This window comes from Emydura macquarii, unplaced genomic scaffold (assembly GCF_026122565.2).
Source record: "Emydura macquarii macquarii isolate MOO-44397 ecotype Brisbane River unplaced genomic scaffold, CSIRO-AGI_Emac_v2 contig_2292, whole genome shotgun sequence".
NCBI classification, from domain to species: domain Eukaryota; kingdom Metazoa; phylum Chordata; order Testudines; family Chelidae; genus Emydura; species Emydura macquarii.
In genome coordinates, this window is record NW_027132429.1 from 3,655,145 (window position 1) to 3,671,580 (window position 16,436).

Consider the following 16,436-nt stretch of genomic DNA (forward strand, 5'->3'; position numbering starts at 1 on the left):
GGCTAGGACTTGCCAGGCCCCAGCCCTTTGTGCATGGAGCATCAGTCAGATGGAAGCTGGGGGTATCGACTAACTCAGCGGGATGCAAAGGGGACAGACACTTTCTTATACACCTTAGCTAGGTTAGGTGAGATGAGGATGCACACTCAGGGCTCTATACTCATGTTAACTAAATAGAGTCTGCTCTAGCCTAGGGGCCTCTGCTTCCCCAGAGCGCCGCCTCTTGGGTTAATTTGGAGACACCGTTCCCCAGAGAGTTTATACGGGCGAGTCCCCAGAGGGCTGAGGAATGGGAGTGGGCAGCAGGTGGCATTGTCAGTCATGCATTGGCACAGTGCCTTACCCCACCTGTAAACCTGTGGGGTCCTGGCAGTGGGGACCCCACCCCAATGAAGTACTGTTGCCTTCAGTGGGCTGACCCCAGTGCTTCCCAGTTTGCCTCTGTCTCTCCAAAAGGGAGCGAGGCAGTCTGGGAAGCAGAGGCCCATTGTGATGCTGGCAGTGGTTAGCGTGAGTAGGTGGGACTGGCTGGAGAATGCAGAGGTTCCGCCATTCACTTCATCACTCACAGAGTGGAGAGGTTCCTGCTCACAGAGGGGAGACAGGCTGGGCTTCCCCAAAATCTCTTCTGGCAACAGGCCTTCTGCGTTGCCACCATTACTCGAGATTGATCACATGTTAGAAACCTCAGCATGCTCAACTCCTGCAGCTGCAGCCTAGGGAGAGATTTTGCCAAGAAGCTGCTGCACTCCTGGCCAAGTGTGTTACAACTGCCAGGGGACGCAGACTAGAAAAGGCCATGTCTGGAACTGAGAGGGCTGTAGCCAGGGTTTTAGGAAAGTACCTGTGGTTAGAGCGGGGCAGAAAATGGTCAGTGTTGTCTGTGACCATTTAAAAGGAAATGAGGAGGGGGAGCAGTATTTCACCCAAACTTTTTGGGAAATTTTTCAACAAAAGAAAACTCAAAAAAATTCAGGTTTGGTTTTTTGGTCCTCCACCACCCTATCTCCCTTCTCCCCCATTCAGAAAAGCAGGAGGGAGAGAATGAAAACACACACATGCGCTTTTATTTGCTGCCACAACATCTAAAATGTTTAGTTGACCAAAAACTTCTGTTTGGGCAAAAAAAAAAAAAAAAAAAAATTAAAAAATGGAGCAAAAATGTCTGCTCAGGGCAGCAGTGATCAGGTCTCCCAGCGCCTGTCTTGGTTGAGGAGGTTGTGAGGGGCAGGAAACAGGATGGGCAGGGCTCGCTGGCCAGGCTGTGAGTGTGCATGTCCCACGGGGCATTTCAGAGCCTTGGCCCCGAGGGGGTCCAATCTGGGAGGGTGCCTGGGCCTGAGCAGGGGCCAGGAGGGTGGGGAGCCCCAGATGGAGATTCACACACCCGCTGCACTTGGGCAGCTGCAGCCAGGGCAGGTCCCTGGCTCCTTCTGCTACAGGAGGCACAAGGCCCTCTCCCAGCCTGGCCTGGCAGCAGAACCAGGGCAGAGACCCAGGGCTGTGCTGTTACTTCTCTACCACAAATAAGGGCCTCAGTAAGGGAGTCTCGTGCGCCCGGGGGCACCTGACACACACACACACCCAGGCCAGTCCCAGCCCTCACTCCACCTGCTCCCCTCAGAGGGGGGGCCCTTAGTGCTATCCCAGGCAAAACCCCAATCCATGAAATAGAGAAAAGGGTGTGTGTGTGGGGGGGGAATCTGAAGGGCACGATGGGGGAAGGTCTAGGGAGCATAATGGGGGGGGGGTCCCAAGGAGCAGGAGTGGAGTGGTGCCGGGTTTTCGCTGTTGAACTTTTTCTTCTGTTTTTTTTGTGTGAAAATTTTGGCAAGAAAAACCCTGGAGCCTCGCAGTCACCTCCTGGCACCCCCCACTTCATCCCCTGCACCCCCTAGGCTCAGTCCCCCCCCCCCCCTCCCATACCCTGGTGCTGCTGCTGCTTTGGTATGGCTGGTGTAGCCCAGCAACTGCCATTTCACCTGAAGTTGATGGAGCCACCGTCAGAGCAGCAGAATTATTGCAGTGATGCTCATTCCCATGGATAAACTGGGCAATAGGTGGTGCATGCTTCATCCCCTGAACCCCCCGATGGCCAGCCCTCCACACTCCTGCATTCACTGCTCATCCCCTCCAGGCACCAGGGAAGGGTCTGAGCCCAGTGGGGCCTGCAGCTGCTAGTGGTGATGAGTGACTGTGGGGATTAATCTGGCTGCACCTTAAACACCCCAGATCCGAGAAGGGGGATTAGGCACCTCGGAACCTCCGCCCAGGGCTTTGGGGGAACCGCTGACCCAGTCCCCCGCCCTTCCCCTCAAGGAGGGGGATTCCCGGGACCTGCAGCGGGGCCAATTCAGTTCTTGTCTCTGCCCTGAAGAGCATCACTGTGAAGAACAAGGGGTGAACCGGGCCCTGTCAGACCGAGGTGGGGACTGCTGGGAGGGGAGATGGGACACGGGTCCCGTTTGGAGCAGTTAATGGGATGGGGGAGAAGAGTTTGGGACAGTTATTGGGGGTGGGGGGGGAAGTTTAGATCCGGTTTGGGGCCGTTGTTGGGAGCTGAGTTTAGATCCGGTTTGGGGCAGTTATTGGGGGGTGAGTTTAGATCCGGTTTGGGGCCGTTATTGGGGGGTGAGTTTAGATCCGGTTTGGGGCAGTTATTGGGAGCTGAGTTTAGATCCGGTTTGGGGCACTTATTGGGGGGTGAGTTTAGATCCGGTTTGGGGCCGTTATTGGGGGGTGAGTTTAGATCCGGTTTGGGGCCGTTATTGGGGGGGGAGTCAATTGGAGGGTGACTGCAGCTCCCGTGTGAGGCACTTTCTCGCTTTTCTCCTTTGCCGAATCACCCAGAGACCAAGTCGGACACAGAAATCGAAGCGGGTTTAAACCGAACCCAGCGGATCCGACCTGTAACGACCGTCGCCAATAGCCCGCAGCTGCGATCGGTCGCTATGGAGTTACACAGAGGGATTCATCCCCTTGCCACCTACCGCAGCTCGAGCAAGAGCCGATCTCCGAGAGCAGCGCCCGGCCCGGCCCGGCCCGGCCCGGCCCGCGGGCACCTCGGGGGCTGTTATAAAGACCCTGCCGGTCTCTCCCCGGCGCTACCCGAGACAGCGCCAGTAACGGGACCGTGTCTCTCCGCTCCGCCCGACACCCAGCCTCTGGGTCGGCGAATGGCCGCCGGGCCCCTGCTAACGAACAGTTCAATGCCTCGGTCTCTACGGCTGACAGACCGCCCGCGGGCGGGGCAACCCAGACACTGCCTGGGCTTTTGCCACGGGCCTGGCCCGGCCGGGCCCCTGCTTCCCTTCTCTGCCCCCCTCGGCATCTTTGCCTCTGGTCTCTAGCTACTGGCCCTCGCTTGCTCTTGCTTTGAAGGCTGCTTTCACACGCGGCTTCACTTCGAATTAAGAGGTGGGATGGATCCCCCGCCCCGCCCCGCCCCGGAGCAGCTACTTTCAAAACTCCTCGGAGTGTTTGCCCCTGAGGAGCGGCCCCGGCCCCCGGGGCTGCAGACGCGGTGGGCGAGGCTCGCTGGGGGGCGGGGGGGGTTACCTGGCTTTGCGGGGACCCTGCCTGCGCTGGCGGGGGGGGGGCACGAGGGAGCCCCGGCAGCCTGAGCAAGGCGCTGGGCAGGGACTTGCCGTGTCTGGGAGCGGAGCAGCCAGAGCTACTGCTCGCCCCGGGTCCTGGCAGTACACAACAGGAGCCCCCAGCAGCGTCTGGAGCCGGCGCTGGGCCTGCCGCGGAGCCGGGTAGGTGTCGAGATTGTGGTCGGTTCCCCTCCCGCCGCGGGCCGGGGGCCGGCCCATGGTGCATGGAGCCCTGCGACCAGCGCCCCTCCTCGCCGGGCTCGTCCCGCCCCCCGTTTCCCCGGGGGAGCCTGTGTCTGTCACTTAGTTGGGATTTAAACCCCTCGCCCCCCAGAATGCTGCAGCCCCCCCGCCCCCGGCCCACCCCCCCCCCCCCCCCCCGCCCGGCTCAGGGGCGCGGGGCTGCTCCCGGCTCTGTCTGTCTGTCCGTCCGTCGGTCCATCCCAGCCAGGCTCCGGGCTCTCGGCGCAGCGGGGGCAGATCGCGCGGTGGGGGGGACACGCTGCAGGTATAAATCTCCGCAGGCGGGGAGCGCGCTGCCCCGCACCCCAGAGCAGAGACTCCCCTCGACGTGCAGGGCCCCCCCGCCCGCGCCCGGAGAACCGGGCCCCACCCAGCCTCTAACGCACCAGCCTCGCCCCCTCCCCGCCCCGCCCGGCAAAGCCAACCTGCCTCGGCTGCGGGCAATTCGCCCAGGAACGAGCCAACCCGCAACCGGGCTGGAACCGGGGCAGCCCCGTCAGCGCCCCGAAATTCGTGCGGCGAGGAGCGAGCCCCGCGGGCCGGCAAAGCTCGCCGCGGAGGAGGGTCGAACACCCCCAGCCCTCGCCGGGAACCCCGGGCGCCAACGAAATTTCGTTGCTTCTGGTCCGCGGGAGCCGTTCGCCGGGCGGGCGGGCAGCTGCTTTTCCGAAGGGCAGGACAGTTCGCCAGGTAAACGGAGCCCGCGGGCGGGGGCTGCGGGCGGGGCTGCGGCGGGGGGCTCGGGAGGATTTACCCCACCGGGGCCGGGCGGCGTGGGCCGGGTCGGGGGCCCCGGGGCCGAGAATTCGTTGTGGTTCCATTCAGGGCTGGTGTGAACGCGGCTCCGCGGAGCTCGTTCGAGACACCGGCGCTGGGCGGGCGCCAACCAGAACCGCGGGCACCGAGCCAAACCCAGCCAGACCCGGCTGGGAAAGAAGCCGCCTGCCAGGACCTGCCCGCCGGCCCCGGGGCGGGTAAAAACCCCCCTCGGCTCCGGGGATTAAAGCAACAGGCGGAAGTAACTGGGGGGGGGGGGGGCTGGAGTTCTCCGCGCCCGAGCTCTGGGGCCCCCATAATCCACCCCACATCCTGCCCTGTTAACCGCCCCATAACCCACCCCGCATCTAGCCGTCCCATATCCGCCCCGTAACGAACCCTGCTTGTCCCCGTGACTTACCCCACCAGCTACCCCAGCTTGTCCCCCCCCGCCCCATAGTCTACCCCATCCCGGCCCCATAAGCCACCCTAGCCTCTCCTCTATCTCCGGGGACATCCACAGCTCACTGGGGGCGGCGGGGCTCAGCTGCGGTAACTTCGGGGGCTCTTCCCCCTCACACAACTTGGGGACCCCGGGGGTCGATAATCGGGGGGGGGGGGAAGGTCCTTTATTACCAGGATAATTTAAAAAGCCCAAGGGAGTGATCTGTGTGGTGGAAGGAGAAGGGTGGGACAGACACACAGACGGGGGAGGGGCAGGCAGGCGATTCGTGGTCAGAGGGATGGGGGGCACAGGGAGCGGGGGGCAGGAGGAGCTGTGGGGATAGAAGGGAGGCTCAGAGCTGCATAGGATGGAGGGGGCAGCCCCTGCTCTGTTGCTAGGGCTGGGGCCCAGAACCCAGGGCTGGGGCCCGGCAGGGTGGGCTCTGCTGCCTTTTTTCCCGGGGGTGTCTCCCCCTCAAGTTCCTTGCGGCTACGGTCCTGGAGGGCTCAGCTGAGAAACCTCCTCGTCGAGCCCCGGGACTTCTTCCTGCCGCAGGGTAACGCCTCCCAAGCCCCAGCCCCCGCCGGTACTAACCCATCTCTTCCCCCCGCCAGGGTCCCCCGCAGCCCGGCCTGGAGCATGAAGACAGAGGAGGCACCATCCTGCTTGCAGCAGGCCGCCCCGGTGCTGGGCTTCGGTGAGTGTTTGTCCGGCGTGGGGCAGCCGAGGGCCCGACCCTTCTGCCCCGGGACGAAGGGGGCTGGCTGGGTCGCAGGTGTTGACTGTCCGGTGTCCCCAGAGGAGCCTGGAATCCCCCTCTCAGCCCAGAGCTGTGGGAAGGATCCGGGGCTTGTCTACACACAGACTGGCACTGGAATTGCTCCGTGGCTGCTTGTTCACACGCAGCGGTTCGGTGTGAGAGCGGGGCGGGCGCGGCGTGTTTAGAAATGAACCCGGGGGGCTGGTTCGTGGGGCGGGCGCAGGGAAGGGCCGGGGGGATGAGTAACGGGTCAGAGGAGGTGTCTGATGGCGACAGGCTCGGGTGGCACTAGCACGAGGCCGAATAAACCAGGTCTCGGGGCTCCGGGCGGCTCCCGGCTCCCTGGTCCGGGGTACCCGAGCACGGCTGGCGGGTGTAATGCGAACTGTGAACGGGTGTGTCCGTGGTTGTTTCGGCTGCGGAGATAACGCAATTACGGCTCGTCAGCATGTGGGGAAGGGGCTATACTCAGGCTCTGTAGCTTAACGCGACGAAGGGGCAGAGGTGACCGGATCCCGCTCTGGGAGTATCCACCTGCAGGGCAGACGTTGGTAATCGGCGCTCTTCGGTCTGGCCGAGGAGGGCTGGCGAGAGCCGATGGCTGGAAGCCGAGGCTAGAGAAATCCGGACTGGAACCAGGCGCACACCGCCAGCGGTGCCGGAGGTAGCCGGGCTAGTCTGTTTGTAGCAAAACAAGGCGGTTCCTGGGGCACCGTAACGACTGACAGGTGTACTTGGGCATGGTCCGTGCAGCGTCTAACAGCGAGTGAGGGTGACTATCCCTCGGGACGGTTTACCGAGGGTCGCGTGGATTTACCGAGGGTAGCTGGCAGGGTTTACATCGAGACTGGATCAGGTCAAGGTCGAGGATGGCTACTGGATCTCCAGCAGGACTGAATACAGCAACTCCTCGGGCTCGTGCTACGATGCCCGCCCTGGTGCCTCTGGCATTCGAATGTATTCGTTCCTTTGGTCCGGAATGGACAAACTTACATCGCAATGAGACCGGGAAAGCCATTTGCCTTTAAATTAACGCTGCACATTTCGCTGATTGGAACTCACTAGCCGTCCCGTCCCATCCCCCCTCAGAGCAGGAACAAGATTGTCCAGAGCTCTGGTTTTAAATTCAAACTGCTGCATTTTTCTACCCTTCCATTTCAAACTGCGCAGCCCATAGGCCCCTGCAAGAGCCAAGAGATCAGAGGCTGGATTACTTTCAGTTTCAAGTCCAGCTAGGGTGACCAGATAGCAAGTGTGCAAAATTAGGACCCCCCCCCGGCGGGTATAGTTACATATATAAGTCAAAGCACCTAATATTGGGACATCTGGTCACCCTAAGGCAAGCTCCCCCCCCACCCTCTGAGGTGATTGGGACTCTACCAAAGACTAGATATTATACAGACCAGTGGCATTCCCACTTACAGGTTTTGCATCTTTTATCCTGCATCAAGCAACTGGATTATTCTCTTTACTTTTTATTAAGTTCTTGCTGGGTTCTTGGCCTTGTGTCTAATAAAACTCCAGGTGTGAATTACTGACCAGTAATAACTCAGGCCCCCAGCTCTCCTTCTGCTCACAGTCTCAGCCAATCACAATATATGCTGGCAATGGGCAGAATTCTGTTGCATTCCTCATAAGAACAGCCAGATTGGATCAGACCAATGGTTCATCTAGCCCAGTGTTCTGTCTTATTATCTACCCCTTTCCTAATGATTCCCAACTTCCTTAGCCTTTTTGAGTGCCGCTGCACATTGAGTTTTGGATGTTTTCAGAGAACTGTCCACAATGACTCCAAGATCTCTTTCTTGAGTGGTAACAGCTAATTTAGACCCCATCATTTTATATGTATAGTTGGGATTATGTCTTCCAATGTTCATCATTTTGCTTTTATCAACACTGAATTTCATCTGCCATTTTGTTGCCCAGTCACCCAGTTTTGTGAGATCCCTTTGTAACTCTTCACAATCTGCTTTGGACTTAACTATCTTGAGTTATTTTATATCACCTGCAATTTCTGCCACCTCACTGTTCACCCCTTTTTCCAGATCATTTATGAAAATATTGAATAGTACAGGTCCCAGTACAGACCCCTGTGGGGACACCATTATTTACCTCTCTCCATTCTAAAAACTGACCATTTATTCCTATTCTTTGTTTTCTATCTTTTAATCAGCTACTGGTCCAGTAGAGGACCTTCCCTCTTATCCCATGACAGCTTACTTTGCTTAAGAGACTTTGGTGACGGACCTTGTCAAAGGCTTTCTGAAAATCTAAGTACACTATATGCACTGGATCATCCTTGTCCACATGTTTGTTGACCCCCTCAATTAATTCTAGTAGATGGGTGAGGCATGCTGTAATCCTTGGCAACAGGCTCATTTGGTTATTTAATAATATAACTTAAAGTGTGTTTTTAACAAGGGGAGGACCCTCGTGGAGTCTGAAGTTTTGTGACTCTCCCTAGCTCTCAGAACTAGCTCAAATTCACAACCCCTTTTTAACTATTTAAATATCTCTCCCCACTCCCTCCCCCAAAAAGCTATTTAAGTATTAAAGAATACCCCCAAATCCCCTAACGGGGAAGCTTATGCTTTGTGTTAGAGGTTTCAGTCACCGCAAAACCAAACCACAGAGTCATGCGGCTGTACAGCAAATGGGATAAAACAGAGCTGGTTTGAAATCTGCCTTTGAAACAGGTAATGGGCAGAAAATTGGGTTTTGACTAAATTAACATTTATGTGGACACAGTCTCCTTTCCACAGAAAACTTTTTCTTTTTGTCCCGCTTTGCTCCCAACAAAAAACCCAGCAACCGCCAATAGTTTTTGGAGTTTTGATGAAAAATCAAATGTTTCCATGGGAACAACAACAAAAAAATCAATTTTTCAGCCAGTTCCAGACAATGACCATGAGCCACATTTTTGAGGAACCCAGCCTGTGCGCTTTTGGAGCTGAGCAGTCTAGAATATCTGGCCTGTATTTAGGAAATGTGCTCTCTTGAAAATCTGTCCCCATCTCTGAGTGCTGAGCCCTTGAGAATCTCATCCTGGCAGTTCTTTTTTCATGAAAACTTTTCTTTCTCCCCCTAAGTGGGACATGAACCCTAGGATACATCTTCACTTCAGCATTATCTACCCTTGCGTTACTGCCACTCATAACCTAGCGTGAGTGAGAGCAGCTGCTCTGCAATGTAACATGTGAACTGTGTGACTGTGTTAGCAGCGGGTGAGCAGGCAGGCCAACCAATCTGAGTTACAAATACTGCCACACACAAGTGAAGGGGTTTTGTGTGTGGACAGGACTTAAGTTAGGGGCAACTCCGAGCTAATTCTGTAGTGAAGACAGGCCCCTCCTATCCTTCACATTTGAGTCAAACTTTCAAACCCTCTGGGTATGTCAGTACGTAATTAGGCAAAACAGGATCCCCCAACCCTAGAGATATGTTTGTTAACACCTGGTACACGCCTTCCACAAAGCAACAGGGAAGCTCTCCTGACACTCCGTCCTTGTTGTGGTATGTGAGTACGAAAACTAGCACCACAGCCTCAGCTGGGCCTTTCTTTTTGGTCTGCGTTTATAGCTGAGCAGGATCCAGCTCCTCTGGAGTGTTATCGACACTGTCCTCAACCCCTGGGGCATGTCTTTGAAGATTTAGGGATAAGCAGCTTTGGGCCCTGATTCAACAAAGCATGTGAGCATGTGCTGCATTTTAGGCACCTGCTTAAATCCATCCTGATTCAGCGATGTAGTTACGCCATGCTTAACTTAGACACATGCTTAGGACTCCCAGGAGTCAAATAGAATTTAAGCACATGCCTGCAATGAAGCAGGAGCTCTGCTGAATGGAGGCCTTACTGCTCCGGAGGGTACGTTGTGCAGTTTCACAGCGCTCTTGCAGTCACTCCGGCACTGAAGTGCTGCAGCTCCATCCTACATGTCTGGCAGTAGCAGATCCCAGCAGCTCAGAGGAAATGGTAGCTGGACAGAGAGCTGGAATTCATTTGTTTTTCTTCTAAAGGTGCTAACATCTCCATTTGCATCATGTCCTCTCTTCTGAACTGGTTGATGTCTTCAAGTTAGACGAGCACAAAACAAACACCCCAGAATTAACTTATTTAATCATTCAAAAAATGAGCTCCTCTCCCCAGCCCCTACCCCCAGAATTCTTTCCAGCTGCTAGGGTTCACCCATTTCAACCTGGAGTGAATCTGTCATGATTGAATTTACTTACATCTATAACAAAGGGAGGGTGCAGCTAATGGAGCGTTAACAATAATGAGCTGGAGGGACCATTATTAATTAAATGGATTACAGCAGCAGCCCCCCTGCATCCTAGATACCTTGCGTACACGTCGGTCCCTGGCTCTCAGCACTTATACTCTCAAGTCCCAATCATGCAATGCCAGGGTCTGCTCACATCATGCTTATTGCAGCATCAGGGACGTTGAATTCAGGCAACAGACAAAGGACGAGGGACAAAGCGTGCGATCATATTTCATGTATTTAACAAAACATCAAATCTCCCACTGCCCTGCTCCAGAGCCATTGTTAAGTGGCTACGTTTTTACAGGCTTTAGGGTAGAACTGGGTGACCTTTCTAGAGAATCATTTTTATGATGGGTATCACAGTAGTGCTGAAAGTTGCCAGCTGAGAGTGGGACTCCAAGTGCTGCGTGCTGCCCAGATATGTAAGCCCTGTCTATACAGGAGAGCACTGCTTTAACTAGCCTGGACTAGCGGGATGCAGGTATAACTATATAAATGTGCGTATACAGGCATAGCCAATTTTATTTGATATAGGTTCTTATACCTCTCTCATCACTGTGGTAGCTGATCACCTTCCCGTAGTGTGTTAAGTGAGGTGACTAACATCTGTCACTTGTGTGGTCTTTTATCCTCTTCCCTAGCCAAATGAGCATAGTGGAATATTTGTTTTGGAATATAGTTTTGGTAGGGCCTCCCACTCACCAGTATTGCTGTGTGTTTGTTAGAGAAGGCAAGGTCAAAGAAATATACCTTGTACTCATCCCATAAGGGAAGGGAAATAAGCGATCTTGGCATACAGAACCTTTATTCTGGTATAACTGCCAGATTAGGGGTTATATTGTATAATGAGAGCAGTAAGAAATCACCCCCCTAGCTGGTACAAATGGCATGTGTAGAGCAGACCTTGTAAGAAACAGTCCCTGTCCCCAAAGAGCCCATGGGCTAAATAGACTAGACCAACAAAGGGCGAGAGGGGAAATGACTTGCCGCCGTTCACAGCGGGGACTAGAACCTAGATCTCCTGAGTCCCAGCCCAGTCTAGTGCTCTCCCCACTAGACCATGCTGCCTCAATTACTCCCTAGGCAAGATATTCTGCTCTGGATGCTGAGGGGATGGGGAAGGGGTGAGGGAGGGCTAACAAGTTTTGTTCCTTCCAGCTGGCCCTGTCCTCTGACTTCCAAGCCCCGGTGTTTAGTTCAGAATGTGTTTTGAATCCAAAATCTGGCTAGGGTTTGGCTTAGCTCTGAATGTCAGAACAGCAGCAATCAAGCAGAAGTTCGGGACTGGATTCTACAGACAGCATGTTTGCAGGATCAGAGGCAGCCGTTCCATTGGGGGAGCTGGCTCAGGCCTCGTGAGTCCAAACTCAAAATCTAACGTGGGCTAGAAAGTGGGGTGAGTAGCCACTTTCACTTAAGATGCCTCGGTCTCCCAAGGTGCTAGCTATGGTAACAAGCCCTGATGAACCAAATCAATGTGACTTACTGCAGATGTTTTCATGGAATAATTGTAAGGAGGCACTAAAAGGCTAGTGATGTGCCAGTAGCTTAGTGCTAAAGAGAATCCTAGTATCTGCCTTATCTGAGCTTGCTCAGAACTGTGCTGGGTTGAGTTCAAGTGAGTGACTTTGCATGTTTTGCTGTTCTGTCTGGATCTGGAACTCATGAAAGACTCTAGCTCTCACTACAGATAGATAGAAAGAAGCAGACACTCCACAAACTTCCTCTACACAGATTCCTAATGGCTACTCTTTGTGCCCCTGTTCCAGTCCCGCCTTTCCCCCACACAGCAGTTCCAATGCCCTCAATCAATCCTGACCCACAGTCCCCTGTTATTCCTGCCCTGGACTCTCCATACATGCACAGAGCTCTGTGCAGGTGACATGCAATGAATACTTAACTGTAATCACTTCTGAGCTCCTCTAATTTGGAGCTTGGTGACCAGCAAAAGGAAGGGGGGGAGGGGGAAGGATGAAGGAAAAGGCAAAGGCAGTGGGAGGGGAAAGAAATTGAGGTAAGAAAAGATGGCAGTAGAAGAAAGAGACATGTAAGGAAAAACATGAAGCTGAAAGAGAGGGAGAGAACACAGAGACAAAACCCAAGCCTGGGTGAGAAACATGACAGGAGAAACCACAGACAGGAGGCATTGCATCCAGGAACACTGATTTGTGTGTGTGGGAGGAGTTTGTAAGAGGGTACAGACCTGGCAAAAATAAATACATACAAATAAATCAAGCCAGCTCATGGAGGGGACACTATTGCAAATTAACTAAAGGTGTTAAATTGAAGTGGATGAGTTAAACTGAATTAAATCCCTGAGTGGACGCTGGTATTCAGAATTAAAGTCACCTTAACTCAATTCACGTCACTAAACCAAATTAAGGCCAATTTTATTCTGAGTAACAGCATCCACACAGAATTCAATGTGGTTTAACTAATCCACTTCAAATTCACAGCTTTAGTTAATCTGGATTAATTTTCCTGGATGTCTGTGTAGACAAGTCCTCATCGAAACAGCGGCTCCCAAATTATGGTTAGACTTCCCACACTCCCTTTTCCCAGATTACGTTAGGCACTGATTGGGGGAGATCCAGAACCACTGGACTCCAACAACAGATGGACAGTAAAAGAGCTCAGGGGCCGTGGAGAGGGACAGAGTTGAGTTTCTGTTGGCTGCCACTTTCCCAAACCATCCCATCACCAGATCTTCCTCCGTCAAATTCAGATGCTTCCCCTGCTCTCGCTTCCCTCTCCCAGGCCACAAAAATATCTGCCCATCTTCTTTCACACTGGCAAGACTCTCTGGTGAGAGCTGGGCGGAGGAGGATCCCCCTAGCAGCAAAGGCTGTTGCTGCTGTAGTAAAGAAACCTGCTTAAGCAGCAAGATCTAGCAGGAAATGAGTGTCCAATGGGCAAAGGCACGATTCTCCCCAAGCTAAGGCGGGATTCAGTCAAGGCAGGGTCAGGCCACGCAGTGTCAGGGCTCTCCTGGCAGCTGCATTCTAATCACAGTTACTCTTTGTTTCTATTACAGTATCACCTACAGTATCATCACATTGTACGAACAACACAGAGACAGGCTGGGTCCCAGAGACGCATAAATCTGTAAATCACAGAGCCTGCTTCTCCATTAACTGCATCGGGTACTGTGGTTTACCCCAATGCAAAGCAGGCAGTGCAGAACCCTGCCGGAATGGGAGAGTAACGTTTACACTGTAGCAAGTAAACACAGGAGGGGCGAACTGGGCCACTAGATTCTAGCCTCGCTCATACATCATCAGAATTGTGAGTTAGGGAGTCAGTTGCTTGGGCAGGGTCCATCCTCGGTCACACCTGTTGCAAGATAACTGACTTGTGAAACTCTGCTGAGTGCAAGGAGCCTGCACAGGTGTTGCTGAAGGGCTGATTTGGCCCACAGAGCCTTTATTATTGGAGGTGCTTGAGCAGGGATGCCTGGTGTCCAGGCTTGTCTCTCAGACCCCTTAGATCCTATTTGGCATCTGGGATGTGAGGGGCTCGTCTGCCCATGGCTAAAACCCCTCTCCCAGCCTAGGGGGAGGAGCGACGAAGTTCAGGGGACAACAAATGAGAAAACAGGAACAGGCATGAAGGTCAAGGCTTAAACAGAGGGATCAGAGCCATAGGTGGTGAGTTTTGTAAGGCTGGAAAATCATATTTTTCCTTCTAGCTTGTGCAGCCTGCTCGAGAAACCATGGAGCCCACTTCCCCCAATTCTGTAGGGTGCCCCTTTCCGAAGCAAGGCTGTTCTCTGTGCTTCCCCAGATGAGAGGGGCACAGAGCATCTCTGAATAGGGAATTTTATGGGCTTTCTTGGACATGCATCTCCCCATTCTGCTGGGATGTCCAGTTCTCTTTTGATAGCAATGACCCTAGTGCTCACATGCGGTAAAATTCACTGACCAGGGCCCTCCTAGGGTAACCAGATGTCCCAATATTCGGGGCTTTGCCTTATATAGGTGTCTATTACCCCCCACCCTGTCCTGATTTTATACAATTGCTATCTGGTCACGCTAACCCACTCCCAGGCAGGCTCTAACAGCAGGTCTAGCTCCCACCTCAGCCTAGGGCAGGGCTCAGCATGAGGCCCATCTCAGCCCTGCCCCAGCAGGCCCCAGGCCTAGGCCTAGGCCTAGCCCCACCCTCAATACTGGACAGGGCCCACCATAAGGCCTGTTTTAGCCCCAGCCCAAGGCCTACCCCTAGGCAGGGCCCAGCATGAGGCTTAGGCCCCACTTAAACTCTTTAGATGGGGTAAATGTCACCGATGTGGCTAGCTGGCACCTCTCCCACCCCTGCAACAAGATCTCACTTAGCTCTGCCCCAGAACCCAGGAGCCTGAGCAAAGGAAATAAAAGACCCAGGGGCTGGTGGAGGGAGAGAACAAATTAAATGTTTAAAGAACCTGAGCAGCTGGGCATGATGGGTGGGAAGCCAGTGCTCTGGGCTAAGGCACCTGCCTGGCTCGGCCTACAGTCCAGCTCCAATGCACTAGCTAGCATATTTATTACCCATGCACACTCCTCTACCTTGGCGTTATCACTGGGAAGCCTTTGAAGAGTAGTCATAGATTTACGTGGTGATAACATCCATGAAAAAATCTCAAGTCTCTGGAGCTTCTGCTATTTTAACGGGGTTAGCACCGCATCCCCCTGATGGGGATGAATCTGCCATATACCAGGGAGACGCAGGCTGGCAATTCAGACCCAAATTTATCCTCCTTCCAAACTCTTATTGCAGATTTGCAAAAGCACTCAGCATTCAACAGCTCCTATTGAGAACAACAGAGAGCACACAGCCACCACTAAGAACAACAGGGAGTGTGTGCGTGTGTACATGCCCCACCACTGAGAACTATGGAGAACACACACACACACCCCACATGCACACACACCACACCACCACCGCCACTGAGCACAACGGGAGCTGTTGGGAGCAGATCACTTTTTAAATCTTGCCCATGGTGCAAGTGACACTTGTGGGCAGATTTTCAGCACTCAGCCTGCTGCTATTATGTGAATATTGAGCCCGGATGCAGGTGCTACATATCTGGAAGGTCTAGCTATTGGAGTGCAGAGGGGAAGGTCCTCTGCATTCTACATATCTCTTTAGCGGTGGATTTGGGGAGGAGTGGGGGATTTTTTAAAATGCACTACCTGGAAATTAGAAACCAATCCTGAAGATGCCATGTATTTTTGTGGGACAAACATTTTTATTTATAAGATTGTAAAAATACGTGCCCAACACAATGTCTCTCTCTCTCTTTCTCTTTCGGTGCACATACAGAAATTAACAGTAGTAACGCATGGCTTTAAAAACAAGATTTACCCACAAACACAAGGCCTAGGCTCGGCTTAAATCCTGCTTCAGCCCTTGAAGCGAGATTTAAGCAGCACCTAGTCTTTGTGCCGGGTCTCCTCCCCACGGGTGAACTCCACCTTAGCAGCACACATCCCCATTTGCAAACCAGTCCTTTTTCTTGTGGCTCATTTGCCTTTTTCTCTGTTGCCAGGGACAGACTCGAAAATGCGGGAGGTTTGTGCCGGCTGTGACACCCCCATCTCCGACCGGTTCCTCCTGCGAGTCAATGAGCGCTCCTGGCATGAAGGCTGTGTGAAGTGTGCTGCCTGCCTGCAGCTGCTGTCGGGCACCTGCTACTGTCGCAACCGGCAGCTGTACTGCAAGCATGACTATGAAAAGTAAGTGCCTCTGGCTTTGAGTTTTGGTTCCCACCCCTGCCTCACCCCCTTCCCTCCCACACCCCCATCACAAGTGCTGGCTATTGTATTTGAGGCTGCCATTACAGGTGTGATATGGATTTCTGGAGATGGACTGTGAAGAGATTACTGTAATATCAGTGTGGCAGGAGATAGGAAGTGTGGGGTCAAATTACATCTATTGCAGTAACACCTAGATGCTCATTGCACTGGTGCTGCACACACGCAATAGAACCCCTCTTTTACCAAATAACGGGGGGACTGAGGAGGTAATCAAATGGAACATCTCAACATTACAGCAGGTGCAGAGCATAATCTGCAGCATGGTGCACTGCATCGCTTTCTTCAAACCACTGCAAAGCACTTTCTAATGCACCAAAGGTATTGGAATGTGACAGGACGTCAACTTGTTCTTCAGCCCCAGGACTTTCACTATGTCATTAATTTTTGTTCCACAGGGTTGGTATAACTGATTGTTCGTAAGATCGGTTTGTGTAACATTGAGGTTCCATTGTAGTGAGAGACTGTCCCTGCCCTAAATAGAGTAGGCTTGTCAAAAAAATTTCCAGTGTGACAGTTTTCCTTTGGAAAATGCAAATTCAACAAAATTGAAACATTCCACAGGAACATATTCAC

The 16,436-nt window shown here is 53.4% G+C and overlaps 1 protein-coding gene across 1 annotated transcript in view; it reads left to right on the forward strand.

Moving 5' to 3' along the window:
- Positions 1-3,504: 3,504 nt before the first annotated feature.
- The window catches only part of LOC137161276 (LIM/homeobox protein LMX-1.2-like), a 55,826-nt gene continuing 42,894 nt past the window's right edge, over positions 3,505-16,436 (forward strand). The window contains exons 1-3 of the mRNA XM_067560398.1: positions 3,505-3,758; positions 5,655-5,737; positions 15,596-15,782. Of these exons, the coding sequence (XP_067416499.1) occupies positions 5,680-5,737; positions 15,596-15,782 (245 nt within the window). The 5' untranslated portion in view covers positions 3,505-3,758; positions 5,655-5,679. The remainder of the gene's footprint in view (positions 3,759-5,654; positions 5,738-15,595; positions 15,783-16,436) is intronic.